The 23,467-nt window shown below is 42.1% G+C and overlaps 1 protein-coding gene across 2 annotated transcripts in view; it reads left to right on the forward strand.

The window, feature by feature from the left end:
* TRNAU1AP (tRNA selenocysteine 1 associated protein 1) overlaps positions 1-19,559 on the forward strand; it is a 37,780-nt gene extending 18,221 nt beyond the window's left edge. The window contains exons 3-8 of one of the 2 annotated variants that reach the window (XM_088480884.1): positions 2,195-2,294; positions 2,601-2,653; positions 2,794-2,865; positions 3,202-3,352; positions 5,047-5,080; positions 19,065-19,559. In XM_088480884.1, the coding sequence (XP_088337010.1) occupies positions 2,195-2,294; positions 2,601-2,653; positions 2,794-2,865; positions 3,202-3,352; positions 5,047-5,080; positions 19,065-19,201 (547 nt within the window). In that variant the 3' untranslated portion in view covers positions 19,202-19,559. The remainder of the gene's footprint in view (positions 1-2,194; positions 2,295-2,600; positions 2,654-2,793; positions 2,866-3,201; positions 3,353-5,046; positions 5,081-19,064) is intronic. The other variant, XM_088480885.1, reaches the window with a different exon arrangement.
* Positions 19,560-23,467: the final 3,908 nt, after the last annotated feature.

Below are 23,467 nucleotides of genomic sequence, written 5' to 3' on the forward strand. Positions count from 1 at the left end.
AAGGGGAGAGGTTATATAGGGGGTGGGAGCCAGTCTTCGTGCCCGTCTCCACGGCTCACTATACATAACCCAGAGGTAATGGCATCCTCCAGATGGATGAGGAAGAGATTTTACGGTGAGTAAAATTTTTTATATATATATATATAATATATATAATATATATATATTTTTGGGTTAGCTTAAATAAGCAAAAAAACTTTGTCAACATTCTGGTACATTTTGACAGTCGATCTAAAGTGCATGTCGACTTTCTGGTGTCGACATTTCATACCACCAGCTAACCTGGAACAAATCTGCCTCATGTTTACCCCAATAGACTTGTAATGCTGCAGTCACTGGCTATAACACATATTAATGTCATTATCAGGGATTCAGTACTCACACACACATACACACACACACATACATACACACACACACGTCATATTATTGTTGTGGGGAGTTAGTACTTACACACACAGAGATTAATGATGTAGGGATTCAGTATTTACACACACACACATACTCGCACACACAATGTTGTGGGGATTCAGTACTTACACACTTGCACACACATACTGTCTCTGAGGTCTGTAGACCTTGGAGACAGGATTGTCTAGAGGCACAAATCTGGGGAAGGGTACAGAAAAATATCTGCTGCTTTGAAGGTCCCAATGAGCACAGTGGCCTCCATCATACGTAAATGGAAGAAGTTCGGAACCACCAGGACTCTTCCTAGAGTTGGCCGGCCGTCTAAACTGAGCGATTGTGTGAGAAGGGTCCTAGTCAGGGTGGTGACCAAGAACCCGATGGTCACTCTGTCAGAGCTACAGCATTCCTCTGTGGACAGAGGAGAACCTTCCAGAAGGACAACCATCTCTGCAGCAATCCACCAATCAGGCCTGTATGGTAGAGTGGCCAGACGGAAGCCATTCCTTAGTAAAAAGTACATGGCAGCCCGCCTGGAGTTTGCCAAAATGCACCTGAAGGACTCTCAGACCACGAGAGACACAATTCTCTGGTCTGATGAGACAAAGATTGAACTCTTTGGTGTGAATGCCAGGTGTTATGTTTGGAGGAAACCAGGCACCGCTCAACACCAGGCCAATACCCTCTCTACAGTGAAGCATGGTGGTGGCAGCATCATGCTGTGGGGATGTTTTTCAGCGGCAGGAACAGGGAGCCTAGTTAGGATAGAGGGAAAGATGAATGCAGCAATGTACAGAGACATCCTTGATGAAAACCTGCTCCAGAGCGCTCTTGACCTCATACTGGGACGACGGTTCATCTTTCAGCAGGACAATGACCCTAAGCACACAGCCAAGATATCAAAGGAGTGGCTTCAGGACAACTCTGTGAATGTCCTTGAGTGGCCCAGCCAGAGCCCAGACTTGAATCTGATTGAACATCTCTGGAGAGATCTGAAAATGTCTGTGCACCGACGCTTCCCATCCAACCTGATGGAGCTTGTGAGATGCTGCAAAGAGCAATGGGTGAAACTGCCCAAAGATAGGTGTGCCAAGCTTGTGGCATCATATTCAAAAAGACTTGAGGCTGTAATTGCTACCAAAGGTGCATCAACAAAGTATTGAGCAAAGGCTGTGAGTACTTATGTACATGTGATTTCTTAGGGTTTTTTTTTTCTGTTAAATTTGCAAAAATCGTAATAAAAAACTTTTTACATGTTGTCATTATGGGGTATTGTGTGTGGAATTTTGAGGACAAAAATTAATTTAATCCATTTTGGATTAAGGCTGTAACATAACAAAATGTGGAAAAAGTGAAGCGTTGTGAATACTTTCCGGATGCACTGTACTTGCGCACACAGATTAATGTTGTGGGGATTCAATACTTAAGCTTATTTCTTTTGCTCTTTGTTCTTGATATGTTTAGTAACCTACAACAAAAGCACATGTAAGAAAAAGAAAAATTGTGATCTTAAATTCTTTGAGAATGTAATATCACAGGGAACGGGATTACACCGCAGGATTAGCTGTTTTGTTAGGGCATAAATGTTGGGTCTAAAGACATGTACACAGCACTAAATGAAAGACCGGATTAAGGGTTTTAAACACAAGGTCATACACCAAGCTGCTGGAAATAGATTGTATTTATAATCCCCCATAACGTATCTTTATTCGTGATCGTTCCTGTATTAGCTATTTTTTCCCAGTGAAATGTGCCTTCACCGCGCTTTGTTCTGTCTCTTTCACAGGGCGCTGTCTGGTTATTGTTTTGTGGAGTTATCTGACCAAGCTGCCGCGTCCAGGTGTCTGCTGAACGTGAATGGAAAACTGATCCCCAACACTAATCCTGTAAGTACGATCGACATTATAGCTCGGCCATCTTCCACAGCACATCGCTCATCCGTGATCCCATTCCTACCTTTGGGTATTCACATACATAAAACTTGTAGTTCCACCATCGCATGCTCCATTAGAAAGTTGCGGCAGAGCTTGCTCACTTCATTAATTTACAATTACTTTTCTAACCAAGCAGTAACTTTGTTTTCATAGCACCGTGTAAAAGCCGCCCAGTACAGATAGCCCCACACAGTAGGATGGGTCTCATTGTATAGAGTATTAAAGTTACTTCTCTAATGTATTTATTTTATTTTACAGCCTAAGAGATTTAAGCTGAAGCACGCACTTTATACGAAACCAGCGGACCCGAGGTAAATGGAAATCCACTTCTCTTGTTGTATGAATGGATCGCCTGTTACAGCGTTGTGTGAGATAGTATAAGAGATGATATAACAGTTTTGTGAGCTTTCAATGGGGTTTTCCAACTTTACATTAAGTTTTTCTTAAACAGTAGAGTACCGTCCACTTTGAGCGATCACCTTGGCAGCACCCAGTCAGCGGAAGCGGAGGCTGGGACACAGCTGTAAGTTGGTGTCATATACCAATTTATCCCTTTCATTTACACGAAATCACGCCTGCTTCTATTCACTTCCTAGTGTGCGGGTTTAAAGGCCATACCACGTCCTCTGTTTAAAGGACACCTTCCTAGTTCTGAATGGAAATCAGTTTTCAGAATAGGCTGTTAGCCTTTAAACAAAGAACTCTAAGTGTGCGTAGTTACTGCCGGAGTGTAGTGATCAATGCTAGGTCTCCTGTTATACATGCAAACCTTGCTAGGGCCATCCATGTCATCACCAATGGAATCGTATATCATAGGTCTTCGTTTTCAATTCACTTTTTTATTTTATTTTGCTTTCAGTCCTCCGGTGAGCAACCCAGCTACAGACTACGTGCAGGCGTTTAATTACTATTCTCAGCAATTTCAACAGATGTTTTCCAACTGGAAGTACGACCAGAAAAGTAACAGCTATGGCTTCCAGCAGTACGGCTACACTGCAAATGATTGGCAGGTACGGCGGGGGGGGACTTTGTAACCAGCCCTGTTTGGGATCACCCTGAGTACAGGGAGAGCCTCTTAGCTGTACATGTCAGTCACTATCAGGGCAGGGCTGCAGCCTATGAGTACAGGGAGAGCCCCTTAGCTGTACATGTCAGTCACTATCAGGGCAGGGCTGCAGCCTATGTGTACAGGGAGAGCCCCTTAGCTGTACATGTCAGTCACTATCAGGGCAGGGCTGCAGCCTATGAGTACAGGGAGAGCCTCTTAGCTGTACATGTCAGTCACTATCAGGGCAGGGCTGCTGCCTATGAATACTGATTTCCGCTTATATTTCTTTCGGATATGGTGTCTACTTGGGGTCAATTCACATAGCGGTGAGTTAAATTTCCTTCACTGGTCCCCGCTGCTACATTTCCTCCGAATCCGGGACCTCACCAACTGAGAGAAGACCGTGCCTCTGTCAGAGCTGGTGGACTAGCGCCAGATATGCCCAGTTGAGGAGTGATCGGGTGCCCACATTCTTTCTATGCCAGCTGCCTCCTTCACTACCGTCCTGGAAGACCTGTGAACGTTGCGTTCTGTCACCTGCCACGTGCTGTGGTTCGGCTGCTGTCACTGTATACTGGTAGAGAAGCTGAGGTTCTATTGCTCTGATGCTCCCCCACCATGATCCCCGAGGGGCTCCACAAGTGTCCTCCTTGCTGCAGATCAGGCATTTTATGTCCCTCAGTCTATCAGAGTGTTGTCACTGCTCCTCCTGCATGGATGTCCCAATCAGTGGGACAGGAGAGCTGTTGACATCACCAGTACCTGTCTGATGGAGGAGGTCATGGCTGTTACATTGCAGGGCCTTGGGGGGTGCTGGCTGGACCAAATATCTTAGTGTTATAGTGAGACTTGCTGGACTCCATCTGTACTTTTTATAAAATCAAATTATATTTGAAACAACCTTTTTAGCTAATTGCGGATCGTTTGCTGCGATTTAGGGCCGGATTCAGTAGACACAAAATTGCAAAGGCGCGCACAAGTGGCTGCGCGATTCTGTCCTGCTGAGATCACCCTCACAACCGATTGGTTCTCGATAATAGGGAATCTGCATGACTAGGACAATTTACTTAGTGCTTAGGCCCTTAGTGCATTTATACACTCAAGTCTAATGTTATCAACATTCAACACTCCAGCTGCTGTGGAACTACATATCCAAGTATTCCCTGTTACTGTATTGCTATTAGGGCATGCTAAAACTGTGGCGGAGCATGCTGGAATGTGTAGTTCCACAGCAGCGGATGTGACGCATGTTGAATACCTCTGGGGTAGCGTTTATCACGTCTCATGCACATTTGGCCACAGGGTGCGCTGTTCTCCAGTTTATTGATGACCTATGAAAGGTGTCTGCTGATCAGGTAACACGAGAAGAGCCCTAACAACCAACCAGATTTATTTTTTCTACCGCACTTTAGAAAATAAAAGCAAATAATATTAGTGTCCTGTAATCAGATCTCACAAATGTCCCCTTTATATTGATCTCGGCAGAACAATCTGGTTTCACCCTAATGACAATAGTGCAAATATGCAGCAAAACCTTAGTCCAAATGGCCTCAACTGATCACTCTGTTACTATGTACAGCGACTACAATAATCCCTAACATGGCAATGAGGAGGTATCGTTCTGTACCTCTTACTGCTCCCTTTGCTTTCTTACAGGCACCTGAGGGATTTGCAGAGGCGGCGTTGGAAGGTAAAGTATTAAAGGGCCGAGAAGAAGTCACGATGATATGGTTCCACTGTTCTCCCCGTCTGCACTGGGTGTCTGTAATGTATACATAGAACATATACAGTTACACCTATGTGTCTGTAATGCATACATAGAACATATACTGTGACACCTATGTGTCTGTAATGTATACATAGAACATATACTGTTACACCTATGTGTCTGTAATGTATACATAGAACATATACTGTGACACCTATGTGTCTGTAATGTATACATAGAACATGTACTGTTACACCTATGTGTCTGTAATGTATACATAGAACATATACTGTGACACCTATGTGTCTGTAATGTATACATAGAACATATACAGTTACACCTATGTGTCTGTAATGCATACATAGAACATATACAGTTACACCTATGTGTCTGTAATGCATACATAGAACATATACAGTTACACCTATGTGTCTGTAATGTATACATAGAACATGTACTGTTACACCTATGTGTCTGTAATGTATACATAGAACATATACTGTTACACCTATGTGTCTGTAATGCATACATAGAACATATACTGTTACACCTGTGTGTCTGTAATGTATACATAGAACATGTACTGTTACACCTATGTGTCTGTAATGTATACATAGAACATATACTTTTACACCTATGTGTCTGTAATGTATACATAGAACATATACAGTTACACCTATGTGTCTGTAATGTATACATAGAACATGTACTGTTACACCTATGTGTCTGTAATGTATACATAGAACATATACTGTGACACCTATGTGTCTGTAATGTATACATAGAACATATACTGTTACACCTATGTGTCTGTAATGTATACATAGAACATATACAGTTACACCTATGTGTCTGTAATGCATACATAGAACATATACTGTGACACCTATGTGTCTGTAATGTATACATAGAACATGTACTGTTACACGTATGTGTCTGTAATGCATACATAGAACATATACAGTTACACCTATGTGTCTGTAATGTATACATAGAACATATACAGTTACACCTATGTGTCTGTAATGCATACATAGAACATATACAGTTACACCTATGTGTCTGTAATGCATACATAGAACATATACTGTTACACCTATGTGTCTGTAATGTATACATAGAACATGTACTGTTACACCTATGTGTCTGTAATGTATACATAGAACATATACTGTTACACCTATGTGTCTGTAATGTATACTTAGAACATATACAGTTACACCTATGTGTCTGTAATGTATACATAGAACATGTACTGTTACACCTATGTGTCTGTAATGCATACATAGAACATATACTGTTACACCTATGTGTCTGTAATGCATACATAGAACATATACAGTTACACCTATGTGTCTGTAATGCATACATAGAACATGTACTGTTACACCTATGTGTCTGTAATGTATACATAGAACATATACAGTTACACCTATGTGTCTGTAATGTATACATAGAACATATACAGTTACACCTATGTGTCTGTAATGCATACATAGAACATATACAGTTACACCTATGTGTCTGTAATGCATACATAGAACATATACTGTTACACCTATGTGTCTGTAATGTATACATAGAACATGTACTGTTACACCTATGTGTCTGTAATGTATACATAGAACATGTACTGTTACACGTATGTGTCTGTAATGCATACATAGAACATATACAGTTACACCTATGTGTCTGTAATGTATACATAGAACATATACAGTTACACCTATGTGTCTGTAATGCATACATAGAACATATACTGTTACACCTATGTGTCTGTAATGTATACATAGAACATATACAGTTACACCTATGTGTCTGTAATGCATACATAGAACATATACTGTGACACCTATGTGTCTGTAATGTATACATAGAACATGTACTGTTACACGTATGTGTCTGTAATGCATACATAGAACATGTACTGTTACACCTATGTGTCTGTAATGCATACATAGAACATGTACTTTTACACCTATGTATCTGTAATGTATACATAGAACATGTACTGTTACACCTATGTGTCTGTAATGCATACATAGAACATATACTGTTACACCTATGTGTCTGTAATGTATACATAGAACATATACAGTTACACCTATGTGTCTGTAATGCATACATAGAACATATACTGTTACACCTATGTGTCTGTAATGCATACATAGAACATATACAGTTACACCTATGTGTCTGTAATGCATACATAGAACATATACTGTTACACCTATGTGTCTGTAATGTATACATAGAACATATACAGTTACACCTATGTGTCTGTAATGTATACATAGAACATGTACTGTTACACCTATGTGTCTGTAATGTATACATAGAACATGTACTGTTACACCTATGTGTCTGTAATGTATACATAGAACATGTACTGTTACACCTATGTGTCTGTAATGTATACATAGAACATATACAGTTACACCTATGTGTCTGTAATGCATACATAGAACATATACTGTTACACCTATGTGTCTGTAATGCATACATAGAACATATACAGTTACACCTATGTGTCTGTAATGTATACATAGAACATGTACTGTTACACCTATGTGTCTGTAATGTATACATAGAACATGTACTGTTACACCTATGTGTCTGTAATGTATACATAGAACATGTACTGTTACACCTATGTGTCTGTAATGTATACATAGAACATATACAGTTACACCTATGTGTCTGTAATGCATACATAGAACATATACTGTTACACCTATGTGTCTGTAATGCATACATAGAACATATACTGTTACACCTATGTGTCTGTAATGCATACATAGAACATATACAGTTACACCTATGTGTCTGTAATGCATACATAGAACATATACTGTGACACCTATGTGTCTGTAATGTATACATAGAACATGTACTGTTACACGTATGTGTCTGTAATGCATACATAGAACATATACTGTGACACCTATGTGTCTGTAATGCATACATAGAACATATACAGTTACACCTATGTGTCTGTAATGCATACATAGAACATATACAGTTACACCTATGTGTCTGTAATGCATACATAGAACATATACAGTTACACCTATGTGTCTGTAATGCATACATAGAACATATACAGTTACACCTGTGTCTGTAATGCATACATAGAACATATACAGTTACACCTATGTGTCTGTAATGCATACATAGAACATATACTGTTACACCTGTGTGTCTGTAATGCATACATAGAACATGTACTGTTACACCTATGTGTCTGTAATGCATACATAGAACATATACTGTGACACCTATGTGTCTGTAATGTATACATAGAACATATACAGTTACACCTATGTGTCTGTAATGTATACATAGAACATATACTGTGACACCTATGTGTCTGTAATGTATACATAGAACATATACAGTTACACCTATGTGTCTGTAATGTATACATAGAACATGTACTGTTACACCTATGTGTCTGTAATGTATACATAGAACATATACAGTTACACCTATGTGTCTGTAATGCATACATAGAACATATACTGTTACACCTATGTGTCTGTAATGCATACATAGAACATATACAGTTACACCTATGTGTCTGTAATGTATACATAGAACATGTACTGTTACACCTATGTGTCTGTAATGTATACATAGAACATGTACTGTTACACCTATGTGTCTGTAATGTATACATAGAACATGTACTGTTACACCTATGTGTCTGTAATGTATACATAGAACATATACAGTTACACCTATGTGTCTGTAATGCATACATAGAACATATACTGTTACACCTATGTGTCTGTAATGCATACATAGAACATATACTGTTACACCTATGTGTCTGTAATGCATACATAGAACATATACAGTTACACCTATGTGTCTGTAATGCATACATAGAACATATACTGTGACACCTATGTGTCTGTAATGTATACATAGAACATGTACTGTTACACGTATGTGTCTGTAATGCATACATAGAACATATACAGTTACACCTATGTGTCTGTAATGCATACATAGAACATATACAGTTACACCTATGTGTCTGTAATGCATACATAGAACATATACAGTTACACCTATGTGTCTGTAATGCATACATAGAACATATACAGTTACACCTATGTGTCTGTAATGCATACATAGAACATATACAGTTACACCTGTGTCTGTAATGCATACATAGAACATATACAGTTACACCTATGTGTCTGTAATGTATACATAGAACATGTACTGTTACACCTATGTGTCTGTAATGCATACATAGAACATATACTGTGACACCTATGTGTCTGTAATGTATACATAGAACATATACTGTTACACCTATGTGTCTGTAATGTATACATAGAACATATACTGTTACACCTGTGTGTCTGTAATGTATACATAGAACATATACTGTTACACCTGTGTGTCTGTAATGTATACATAGAACATATACTGTTACACCTATGTGTCTGTAATGTATACATAGAACATATACTGTTACACCTGTGTGTCTGTAATGTATACATAGAACATATACTGTTACACCTATGTGTCTGTAATGCATACATAGAACATGTACTGTTACACCTGTGTGTCTGTAATGTATACATAGAACATATACTGTTACACCTATGTGTCTGTAATGTATACATAGAACATATACAGTTACACCTATGTGTCTGTAATGTATACATAGAACATGTACTGTTACACCTATGTGTCTGTAATGTATACATAGAACATGTACTGTTACACCTATGTGTCTGTAATGCATACATAGAACATATACTGTTACACCTATGTGTCTGTAATGTATACATAGAACATATACTGTTACACCTATGTGTCTGTAATGCATACATAGAACATATACTGTGACACCTATGTGTCTGTAATGTATACATAGAACATATACTGTTACACCTATGTGTCTGTAATGCATACATAGAACATATACTGTTACACCTGTGTGTCTGTAATGCATACATAGAACATATACAGTTACACCTGTGTGTCTGTAATGTATACATAGAACATATACTGTGACACCTATGTGTCTGTAATGCATACATAGAACATATACAGTTACACCTATGTGTCTGTAATGCATACATAGAACATATACAGTTACACCTATGTGTCTGTAATGTATACATAGAACATATACTGTGACACCTATGTGTCTGTAATGCATACATAGAACATATACTGTGACACCTATGTGTCTGTAATGTATACATAGAACATGTACTGTTACACCTATGTGTCTGTAATGTATACATAGAACATATACTGTTACACCTATGTGTCTGTAATGTATACATAGAACATATACTGTTACACCTGTGTCTGTAATGTATACATAGAACATATACTGTGACACCTATGTGTCTGTAATGTATACATAGAACATATACAGTTACACCTATGTGTCTGTAATGCATACATAGAACATATACAGTTACACCTGTGTGTCTGTAATGCATACATAGAACATATACTGTGACACCTATGTGTCTGTAATGTATACATAGAACATATACTGTTACACCTATGTGTCTGTAATGTATACATAGAACATATACTGTGACACCTATGTGTCTGTAATGTATACATAGAACATATACAGTTACACCTATGTGTCTGTAATGTATACATAGAACATGTACTGTTACACGTATGTGTCTGTAATGCATACATAGAACATATACTGTGACACCTATGTGTCTGTAATGCATACATAGAACATATACAGTTACACCTATGTGTCTGTAATGCATACATAGAACATATACAGTTACACCTATGTGTCTGTAATGCATACATAGAACATATACAGTTACACCTATGTGTCTGTAATGTATACATAGAACATATACAGTTACACCTATGTGTCTGTAATGTATACATAGAACATATACAGTTACACCTATGTGTCTGTAATGCATACATAGAACATATACTGTTACACCTATGTGTCTGTAATGTATACATAGAACATATACAGTTACACCTATGTGTCTGTAATGTATACATAGAACATATACAGTTACACCTATGTGTCTGTAATGCATACATAGAACATATACAGTTACACCTATGTGTCTGTAATGTATACATAGAACATATACTGTGACACCTATGTGTCTGTAATGCATACATAGAACATATACAGTTACACCTATGTGTCTGTAATGCATACATAGAACATATACAGTTACACCTATGTGTCTGTAATGCATACATAGAACATATACTGTTACACCTATGTGTCTGTAATGCATACATAGAACATATACTGTTACACCTATGTGTCTGTAATGTATACATAGAACATATACAGTTACACCTATGTGTCTGTAATGCATACATAGAACATATACAGTTACACCTGTGTGTCTGTAATGCATACATAGAACATATACTGTGACACCTATGTGTCTGTAATGTATACATAGAACATATACTGTTACACCTATGTGTCTGTAATGTATACATAGAACATATACTGTGACACCTATGTGTCTGTAATGCATACATAGAACATATACAGTTACACCTATGTGTCTGTAATGCATACATAGAACGTATACAGTTACACCTATGTGTCTGTAATGCATACATAGAACATATACAGTTACACCTACGTGTCTGTAATGCATACATAGAACATATACAGTTACACCTATGTGTCTGTAATGTATACATAGAACATATACTGTGACACCTATGTGTCTGTAATGCATACATAGAACATATACAGTTACACCTATGTGTCTGTAATGCATACATAGAACATATACAGTTACACCTATGTGTCTGTAATGCATACATAGAACATATACAGTTACACCTATGTGTCTGTAATGCATACATAGAACATATACAGTTACACCTATGTGTCTGTAATGTATACATAGAACATATACTGTGACACCTATGTGTCTGTAATGCATACATAGAACATATACAGTTACACCTATGTGTCTGTAATGCATACATAGAACATATACAGTTACACCTATGTGTCTGTAATGCATACATAGAACATATACAGTTACACCTATGTGTCTGTAATGCATACATAGAACATATACAGTTACACCTATGTGTCTGTAATGCATACATAGAACATATACAGTTACACCTGTGTCTGTAATGCATACATAGAACATATACAGTTACACCTATGTGTCTGTAATGCATACATAGAACATATACTGTTACACCTATGTGTCTGTAATGTATACATAGAACATATACTGTTACACCTATGTGTCTGTAATGCATACATAGAACATATACTGTTACACCTATGTGTCTGTAATGCATACATAGAACATATACAGTTACACCTATGTGTCTGTAATGTATACATAGAACATATACTGTTACACCTGTGTGTCTGTAATGTATACATAGAACATATACTGTTACACCTGTGTGTCTGTAATGTATACATAGAACATATACTGTTACACCTATGTGTCTGTAATGCATACATAGAACATATACAGTTACACCTATGTGTCTGTAATGCATACATAGAACATATACAGTTACACCTATGTGTCTGTAATGTATACATAGAACATATACTGTTACACCTATGTGTCTGTAATGTATACATAGAACATGTACTGTTACACCTATGTGTCTGTAATGCATACATAGAACATATACAATTACACCTATGTGTCTGTAATGCATACATAGAACATATACAGTTACACCTATGTGTCTGTAATGTATACATAACAAGAGATATGGTAAGAACTTACCTTTGTTATCTCTGTTTCTACGAAGTCCATAGGGTCCACAGGGTTGACCTTGGGGTATAGGTTGGGAACCAAATCCGGGCACCACGCAGTTAAAGCTTTTAGCTCCCAGGATGCACTGGGTCCACTCTCCCTATAACCCCACCCCCAAGCCAGAGGCACCTCAGTTTGTAAGTAGCCAAAGGCCGGAGGAGGAGAGAAAAAGAGAGAGAAAACTGGAACACTCAATAACCATACTCACCGAAATGGGAGACGGAAAACCGGTGACCAGCCACACAGCCCATATGAAGCCAGGTGCGTCAGGGCGGGCGCCCTGTGGACCCTATGGACTTCGTAGAAACAGAGATAACAAAGGTAAGTTCTTACCATATCTCTTGTTTTCTACTTCAGGGTCCATAGGGGGTCCACAGGGTTGACCTTGGGGATGTCCCAAAGCAGTTCAACCAAGGGTGGGGACGCTCCTGTGCTGAGAGGAGAATCCGTCGCCAAAAAGGAAGCATCCTGAGAGGCAAAGGAAACCAATGCCTAGAACCTTAAAAAGGTGTGGACAGAAGACCACGTGGCCACCTAGTAAGGTAAAACAGCCGAGGCGCCACAGCGAGCCGCACACATGGCCCGAGAAAAAACAAGCATCAACAACAGGAAGGCCTACCCATGGGTAGGCCCCTGAGGAAGACCTACGAGGCCATCCAGCCAACATTTGGTTATAGGCCGGCCATCCTTTCCTGTGAAAACCAGAAATCTCAGACCACCAATAAGGAGTCCGATTTCCGTAAGGAACCTGAACGGATCACAAAAATTGAAAAGAGGCCAGACCACAGTCAATGAGGCCACACCAGCCGAGAGGACTGGGGACAGAATGGCCGTACCATAAGTTCCAGAACAATATGGAACCTGAAAACCACTAAGAAGCAACACAGGGCGAGAGCAACTCCCACCCTGACATGATGCCCTCCAGAAGAGGGAGCCACATGAGAACGCTCCCAATTCAGACACTCTCCTGGTTGATATAAACACCCTGAGAGAAAGAGAGAGCCTAAGCAATAGACCATGTAATGGCTATCACAACCAGCGGTTCCATTGACTGTCCCCGGAGGTAACGAAGAACCACTACTTACTCCCCAGGAGTCCCTAGGGAGGACAAATGGAGGCATAATCAAGAAAACACTCCAAAGGATGAACTGGATACCAGAGTGGAGCAATTCCATATCTTAACCATACTGACAGTGTAGAGATCCGCACTGTCAGGAAGACCAGGCCAAGTGTGAAACCCAAGCCAGCCGGAAGGAATGCCAGAATATCTGGAAATCCTGGACACCGGAGGATTGTATCGACAGGTACAATACCATAAGATTTATGGCTGCCACAGTTTGTGGTAGGTCCCAGCAAAAGCTGATCCATGTGCTCTAATCATTCCAACGATGACAAAGCCAGGGAAGCCGTAAGACCACTGTAAGGACACAGTCAAAGACAAACGACCCAGGTCCAAGGCAAAACCAAAGACCCTGAGACAACAGGTCCGGGCAGTGAAGCATCAGGGATGGAGTATCGATGTAGAGACTCCGAAGATCCAAGTACCCCTGACATCTGGGGCAATCAGGAGCCACCAGCAGGAAAGCATCTCCGTCTCGATTGAAAACACTTCCAAAGACCTTGAGGAAGAAGGGAGACCGGAGAACACAGGTACACAAAGTGGAAGGACCACTTCACCGACAAAGAGTCGCTGAAGGTTGCTTCAGAATCCCCAAAGCTGAACTGTAACACCATAGTGTGATAAAGTCAGAAGGCCATGAGGGTCACCTCAGGGGGGCCCCCCCTGCTCACCAGGAGATGAAACCTCTCTTGGGGAAGAGACTAGTCCCCGGGATGCACGTCGTGACGGCTGAGGACTCCCGCTTCCCAATGGAGAGCTCCTGAAATGAACGCTGCCGAGATGGTCGGGAGGAGACCCTCGGACTATGTCCGAATATGTGACATACCTGTCATTGCCACCCAACGAACAGTGTTGCTAAAAAGGAAGCCACTGTCCTGACCCTGTCGGACTGAACCTTTTCAGGTTCACCGGGAAACAAGAGTTATGCCAGAGTAAGTTAATTGACAGGGTGGAATCGACAGACGTCCAACTGCACTGAAAAGGATTCGATCCAGACACTGTCCATAGCAAAGAAAACCCTGGACGAGATGGCCATAGCCACCCGGACAGGGACCGACTTGCCTCCGGAGAGAGCATCATCGTTTGAACAGTTATCCGACAGAAAAAACTCATTCCATCTGGAGATGAGCCAATTATGGAAAGGCCTGGAATGGAACTGAGCCCATTCCACCATGCATCCCAGAGTGTAAAGACATCTGTCGACTGCACAGACAACCATGTACTCCTAATGGAAGAGAGGAGATTCCGTCTTACGCCAGAAGAATTCTCAGATTCTGAGAATCCAGCAGGGATCCTAGATGAAGAATACCCAGAGAGGGATGCAGGGAGGACTTTTTCCCCGTTGATTAAACGTCTGCACCCTGAAGAAGCCACAGTCATCCTGACCTGGCCGTAAAGTACCCCGGTGATCCCGCTAAGAGCAGGAGGCCGTCCAGGTACAGGAGCATTGGGATATACTGAACAGAAGAACTGTCAGAAAATCCAAAACGCTGGTAAACCCCTGTGGGGCTGAGGACAGTCCCAACAGGCAGAGCCCGAAAAATTGTAAGTGTTGCTGTGATACAGCAAACCTCAGCCCATGCTGAGGAAAGGTCTCTGTAAGTACCCGTAGGCACGCGTCCTGTATATCCAGTGATACCATAAAGTCCCCAGGTTCCAAACATCGTATGATGGAGCATAGGGATTTCCTCCTGAGCCCAGGTAGCTTTAGGAACTGGTTCAGGGAATTGAGACAGAGAATAGGCCAAAGAGGACCATTCAGCCACCGCACCAGAAAGAAAGCAGAACAACCAGTCCCTCACTGAGATAGTGGGGATGGCCTAATTAGCTCCGCTTACCGCAACAACTGCATAGCTTTCTGGATCTGTAAGGCCCTTGTAAAGAGGGCGTACCCTCCTACCCACGTAGCCGCGGCAACTTGACACTAATACCGGGCGAACTGAGAAAATCGGTATCTCCCAGTTGTAGGCCTGTCCCGTCAGGCTGAAGAGATATCCGTAGGTTCAGAAGCAGGATCGGCTGGCAGTCCAGGCCTGCTCGGTACTGGATATGTCGGCCCTTGTAGATGCCGACAGTCTACGAAGAAACAGACCTTTAGGCTGACCCAGAGGACAAAAAAGACTTAACAGACTTAGTCTGAGGCCTTGTAGTGTGCATAGCTGAAAGCGGTAAACTTGTCGTTAGTAATACTGCCAATGTTACTACAATCTTGTCAAGGTCAGGACCAAACAATATCAACCCTAAAGATGGTATCTGCACCTCTGCATTCCCAGAGCGCAGCCATAGGGTATTACGGAGGATACAGTCGCAGCCGGAACTCTGAAAGTTAGGAGACTGGTATCCAATATAGGCATTTCCACCTATGACAACAGCATATATTACGTGAGCGACCAAATACATTTGAACCCCCGACGTGTTGGAGGGGAAAAAACGTTACAAATGCATCAACCCAATATGCAATAGTATTAACCAACCATGCTATAGCCATGGTAGGATGGATAACAACTCCTGAAAGCAAGTATACTGATTTCAGGCAGAGTTACCACCTACGGATCCGAAGAATCCGACCACGCAGGAATGGGAGGCGTAGTAACGTCTGTAATCAGACGAGTAACACGCCCATCCCCCCCAGGAGGGGCTCGTGATGACCCTCAGGGAATTTGGGACAGGAGGCCAAACACTGTTGTAACACCTCCTATCTGGCAACAGCCAGAGTCCCGCTATGCGATCCACCCGCTAGTCAGCAACAGGGAACCCGAAGGCACGCAATACTGAGGGTGTATGATACAGGTGCAGGTCAACATTCACTCTAACCAGAATGGACCTGCTACCAGCCCTAAAGCAGGGATAATAATACCTGAAATAGGCTTCCCCCCGTGTAAGAGGGAAAGAGCCCCGAACAGTACCCAGTTCACGGCAGAGCCAACTGGGAAGTAACCACAGGGCGTCAACCACGCCAATTAGCGTTTCGTAGAAAACGACATCCACCCAGGGTGGCTGTTGTGGTAATCCCTGCAAGGGGAATGACAGACTATTGTGGCACCAGGGGGAATTCATATACTGCGAAAAACCCCTGCAGGGAGCGGTAGTCTGTGTCACAGGGGAAGAGAGCAAGAAGCTGCGAGATACCCTGAGATGAAAAGGGCAGTATGGTGAAGTAACCCCAAGTGAGGTACAACAATGGGGCCCGCCCGGCGATCCGCAATTGAGAGGATCCCGAGAAAACAAACCGCCGAAGGGGGTCGTGAAAGAGGCCGGCACCAGATGACGCCACATACAGAACCCTTTATGAGTCAAATCCTCCGCACTAACACCTGCAGCACATGACTTGCAGGATAGTAAAAATGGGTGCAGTATAACGCTCTATCTCCTGGTCAGACATATCTGACCAATCTTGGCGGAAATATTAAGCAGCGCTATACTGGTCCTGACTGATGCCAAAAATTAGCTGCAGGGACCCATTTTCAGCGTATGCAACACACAGTTCCATCTAAAATATGGCAACGTGCAGCACGCAACAGTATGTGACAAACCACACAAATATTAACAAGTATATAAATGTGAGGTCTCAGAACCACCCTAAGTACAGCTGTATTAGGGCAGATAAAGAAAAGGGATAGATATACACTGACAGGTGAGAGAATAAAGTACAGTCAGCACTAGCATAAGTCACATACAATGCAGATATATACATATATACATAAACATGTCATATAATATACTGCACTATTACACTGCATTCAACTGCCCAGATTCAGTGTCTGGGAAGGCTACAGTGCTGTGTACACTGACCTGATGGTGAGGTACGCAGGGGGACTGGACTCACTGCCATCCTGAGAGATTTCTGCTGCACCACAGAGATAAAATGGCCGCTGGAGACCTCAGAGGAAGCGTGGCCCGCGGAGGAAGCAGCTCAGCGACGCCAGACTATGGATACTGAAAGGCGCGCTGAGCTGAGGGGAGGAGCCGCTGTAACAGGGAAGGCTGCCTCCCCTGGCCGGCTATTAACCCCCGGGACGCCGGCTCCCTGCACCGATCGTTAAGTCCCTGGTGGTCTAGTGGACACACGGGGTATGGGGGGCCCGCCGCCACTGCCGGCGCCTCCGGTCTGTCCCCTGAGACCGGAGGCACAGGACTGCATTTGAAATGCGCGGATCACCGCAAGCGGTGATCCGCGACCTTACCTGCTCCCCGTGGATCCGGCAGCAGTCCTGGGCGCCCACAGAGTCCGGCTAGTACAGACTCTGGGGTCCCGCTGAGATCCCCAGATCTGTACTGGCGTCTCAGCGCCAGCGGGGTGACGGAGCGGCAGCTTAGACGTCCTATGGACAGTCCGACGCTGCCGCTCTGAAGAGTCCAAAGTCCATGGAAAAAACTTTGTCCCTAAAAAAATAAAATAAGCTTAGGGGCTGCTAATCAGCTCCCCCTGCGCTAACGGTGACCCGACTCCGGCCGGGCACCAACTTAAACTGAGGTGCCTCTGGCTTGGGGGTGGGGTTATAGGGAGAGTGGACCCAGTGCATCCTGGGAGCTAAAAGCTTTAACTGCGTGGTGCCCGGATTTGGTTCCCAACCTATACCCCAAGGTCAACCCTGTGGACCCCCTATGGACCCTGAAGTAGAAAGAACATATACAGTTACACCTATGTGTCTGTAATGCATACATAGAACATGTACTGTTACACCTATGTGTCTGTAATGCATACATAGAACATGTACTGTTACACCTATGTGTCTGTAATGCATACATAGAACATGTACTGTTACACCTATGTGTCTGTAATGCATACATAGAACATATACTGTTACACCTATGTGTCTGTAATGCATACATAGAACATGTACTGTTACACCTATGTGTCTGTAATGCATACATAGAACATATACAGTTACACCTATGTGTCTGTAATGCATACATAGAACATATACAGTTACACCTATGTGTCTGTAATGCATACATAGAACATATACAGTTACACCTATGTGTATACAGAATTATGACATGTAGAAAACGTATTAGAGTTGCGTCCGGTTTGTTTTCCCAGATCCCAACCCGCCGGTGGATTTGAATGAGGCCAATACGGTGTTCATGCAGCAGAGCGAGGAGCTGTACGACGCTTTGATGAATTGTCACTGGCAACCGCTGGACTCTGTGACCTCCAAAATACAATCTGAATCGTGAACCATTGTCGCGTGGATATCGCTGCCAGAGACGGTCTATCCGATGAGGCCCATCCCCTGGTTTTATACGTTAACACATGTAGCAGCCTTTTGTCATATAGAACTCGCCATCCGTACGGTGGCCGGAGCGATGGACGGGAGCAGAGTATGATACTGGCAGGTGTCCGTGGTTACTGGTAATCGGCTCTGCAACTGGGACACAACCTATAACCAATGACACAACGGAACTTACTTTATTTACAGCCGTCAGAACTTGTCCAGGTTTATGCAGCGACGACTCCTCTCTTCTCTGTGAGAGACGTCCTCATGTCCCATTGGGAGAAAGTAATTAAAGTTGTATTTTTGTGTTTTTCACTGTCTGAATTTTTTGGGGTTTTTTTTGGCTCGTATCCATTGGTCCCGGACGTTTCTGTGATTATATGTCAGCAGTCGTCTGTATGCGGTCTACGTGCATTCACGTCTATGTGCTCCAGTCACCAATGATACTATACTAGGGGTTCTCGGGTACCAGTAACAGGTCATGTTTTTCGGATATCCTTTTTATCATGCACAGGTGAGTTCAGCTATTTTGCTGGGTTATTAATTAGCCAACCGACAGAAATCCTCAAAACAGTACCTGCTGGGTCAATCTGAGAGTTGGGGTTGAGAACCACAAATATAGAGTCATATAGAACAGGTCCTTGTTATATAAAGACCCCTGTGTGCTGTTTTGTCTTAGGGCTCAGTGATCCTTAATGCACTGTCACAGTTTAAACATACACTTTGTGCTCCTGCCTTAACTAAATTACCTCTTTAAAAAAATATATATAATATATATATATATATATATATATATATATATCAAGTGAGTTTGCTTGCCTTCCACCATGTTATTACGCTGACTGCCTTCATTGTGGTGACTGGCGCAGGGCTGTGTATATAGCTATGCCCCCGCAGTTCTGTGTAAGTGGGGTGAAAGTACAGCTTCCTCCGATGCTGCGTTTATCTGACAGGGAACGTTATAACCGCTTCCTCCATCGCTGTGTAATTCCAAGCTTCTATTCACACCGTGCACCTTTCTATGTGTTTAACAACTGGCTGTGATACCGGACATCCTCCATTATGCCTGTGAGTGTATTTATATGTAATTATGGATGTCATCACACCGAATGGCTGTCGTTACAGCGAGGACGAGGGTGTCAGCAGATCGCCGCCCATCACCTCTTACCTGCACGGGCTTTAATGGCTGCCTTAAACACCTCACTGCCAGTTATAACATAAATACGTTTTTTCTTTCTATAACAATTTCACATCAAAGTGGTTACAATATATCGCTAAAGCATTTCTTCTCAAACTGTCCTACAGGCACGCTAGCAGTCCAGGGTTTAAGGATGTCCTTGCTTAAAAATAAATAAACAATATGTACTATGATTGGACAATAATCTACTCTAATGCTGCTCTCATCGGTCACAGCGCAGACCCACAAATCTGTTGGTTTGTACACCTGGGTATTGTGACACAAGGGCCACGGAAGTGTGTGATGTAGACAGAGAGCTGGTGCGTAAGCAGCTACCAAGCACCTGTGAGTGTAGATCTTCATGGTGAGAGTGGAGGATGATCTATGCTGGGGAATGTCTCATATGACCTTTGTACAGTACGTTACTACATAGGAGTGTGACCTTTGTACAGTACGTTACTACATAGGAGTGTGACTTTTGTACAGTACGGTACTACATAGGAGTGTGACTTTTGTACAGTACGTTACTACATAGGAGTGTGACCTTTGTACAGTATGTTACTACATAGGAGTGTGACTTTTGTACAGTACGTTACTACATAGGAGTGTGACCTTTGTACAGTGCGTTACTACATGGGAGTGTGACCTTTGTACAGTACGTTACTACATAGGAGTGTGACCTTTGTACAGTATGTTACTACATGGGAGTGTGACCTTTGTACAGTACGCTACTACATGGGAGTGTGACCTTTGTACAGTACGCTACTACATGGGAGTGTGACCTTTGTACAGTACGCTACTACATGGGAGTGTGACCTTTGTACAGTACGCTACTACATATGAGTGTGAGACGCACGTGGAACATGCCTGTTCCAGGATGGGTTAATGTGGGAGATCAGGTGCGAACTTTTCTTGGTGGTTTTTATTTATATTGACTTATTTTCCAGGCTGGAGGATAAATGTGATCCATAGTTCTGCTGCCCCATTACACCACGGTTATAGTGACTGATTGCTACACCCATCGTTCCATGGCACACTCAGACAGAGCCCCGTGTTATAGAATTATCTGGTGACCGGTAGCCGGATCTTACAGTGTACACAGGTCTACAGATGGTTTGTGTGAGTTAAATCCGCCAAACACGCTGATAGACCAGACTGCAGTATATTGGGACTGGTTGGCACATGAATAAAGCCGTCCTGTACATTGTGCAGAGGTCAGAAGAGAACGCGGGTGTTTGCTTTCAAGAACAAAGGATAATTATTTATCCAAAAAAGAAAGCAAACGCTGTACTGAGAAAACTATGTGAGCAAAACACGGAATTGTTACATAGAGGCCCATTTATTAATGATTGTATTTCAATGCGATCTGGGCGCGATAATGGCGTATCAGACAGGTAATATAGGGGTTTACAGTACACAGTGCAGTATCAGACATAATATAGGTGATTACAGCACACATTGCAGTGTCAGTGGGTATCAGACAGGTAATATAGGTGATTACAGTACACATTGCAGTGTCAGTGGGTATTAGACAGGTAATATAGGGGATTACAGTGCAGTATCAGAGGTAATATAGGTGATTACAGTACACATTGCAGTGTCAGTGGGTATAAGACAGGTAATATAGGGGATTACAGTGCAGTGTCAGTGAGTATCAGACAGGTAATATAGGGGATTACAGTACACTTTGCAGTGTCAGTGGGTATCAGACAGGTAATATAGGGGACTACAGTACACAGTGCAGTGTCAGTGGGTATCAGGTAATATAGGGGATTACAGTACACAGTGCAGTATCAGACAGATAATATAGGTGATTACAGTACACATTGCAGTGTCAGTGGGTATCACATAATATAGGTGATTACAGTGCAATGTCAGTGGGTATCAGACAGGTAATATAGGTGATTACAGTGCAGTGTCAGTGGGTATCAGAGAGGTAATATAGATTACAGTACACATTGCAGTGTCAGTGGGTATCAGACAGGTGATATAGGGGATTACAGTACACAGTGCAGTGTCAGTGGGTATCACATGTAATATGGGTGATTACAGTGCAGTGTCAGTGGGTATCAGACAGGTAATATAGGTGATTACAGTGTCAGTGGGTATCCGAGAGGTAATATAGATGATTACAGTACACATTGCAGTGTCAGTGGGTATCAGACAGGTGATATAGGGGATTACAGTACACAGTGCAGTGTCAGTGGGTATCACATGTAATATGGGTGATTACAGTGCAGTGTCAGTGGGTATCAGTCAGGTAATATAGGGGATTACAGTACACATTGCAGTGTCAGTGGGTATCAGAGAGGTAATATAGGTGATTACAGTACGCAGTGTCAGTGGGTATCAGATAGGAAATATAGGTGATTACAGTACATATTGCAGTGTCAGTGGGTGTCAGAGGTAATATAGGTGGCTCAGTGAGTATCAGACAGGTAATATAGGTGGCTCAGTGGGTATCAGAGGTAATATAGGTGATTACAGTACACATTGCAGTGTCAGTGGGTATCAGAGAGGTAATATAGGTGACTACAGTACATATTGCAGTGTCAGTGGGTATCAGAAGTAATATAGGTGGCTCAGTGGGTATCAGACAGGTAATATAGGTGGCTCAGTGGGTATCAGAGATAATATAGGTGGCTCAGTGGGTATCAGACAGCTAATATAGGTGGCTCAGTGGGTATCAGAGAGGTAATATAGGTGATTACACTACACATTGCAGTGTCAGTGGGTATCAGATAGGTAATATAGGTGATTACAGTACACATTGCAGTGTCAGTGGGTATCAGGTAATATAGGTGATTACAGTACACATTGCAGTGTCAGTGGGTATCAGACAGGTAATATAGGGGATTACAGTACACAGTGCAGTGTCAGTGGGTATCAGAGGTAATATAGGTGATTACAGTACACAGTGCAGTGTCAGTGAGTATCAGACAGGTAATGTAGGTGATTACAGTACACTTTGCATTGTCATTGGGTATCAGACAGGTAATATAGGTGATTACAGTGCAGTGTCAGTGGGTATCAGAGAGGTAATATAGATGA

Source organism: Taudactylus pleione, unplaced genomic scaffold (genome assembly GCF_031769625.1).
Source record: "Taudactylus pleione unplaced genomic scaffold, aTauple2 ptg000257l, whole genome shotgun sequence".
Taxonomy (NCBI): domain Eukaryota; kingdom Metazoa; phylum Chordata; class Amphibia; order Anura; family Myobatrachidae; genus Taudactylus; species Taudactylus pleione.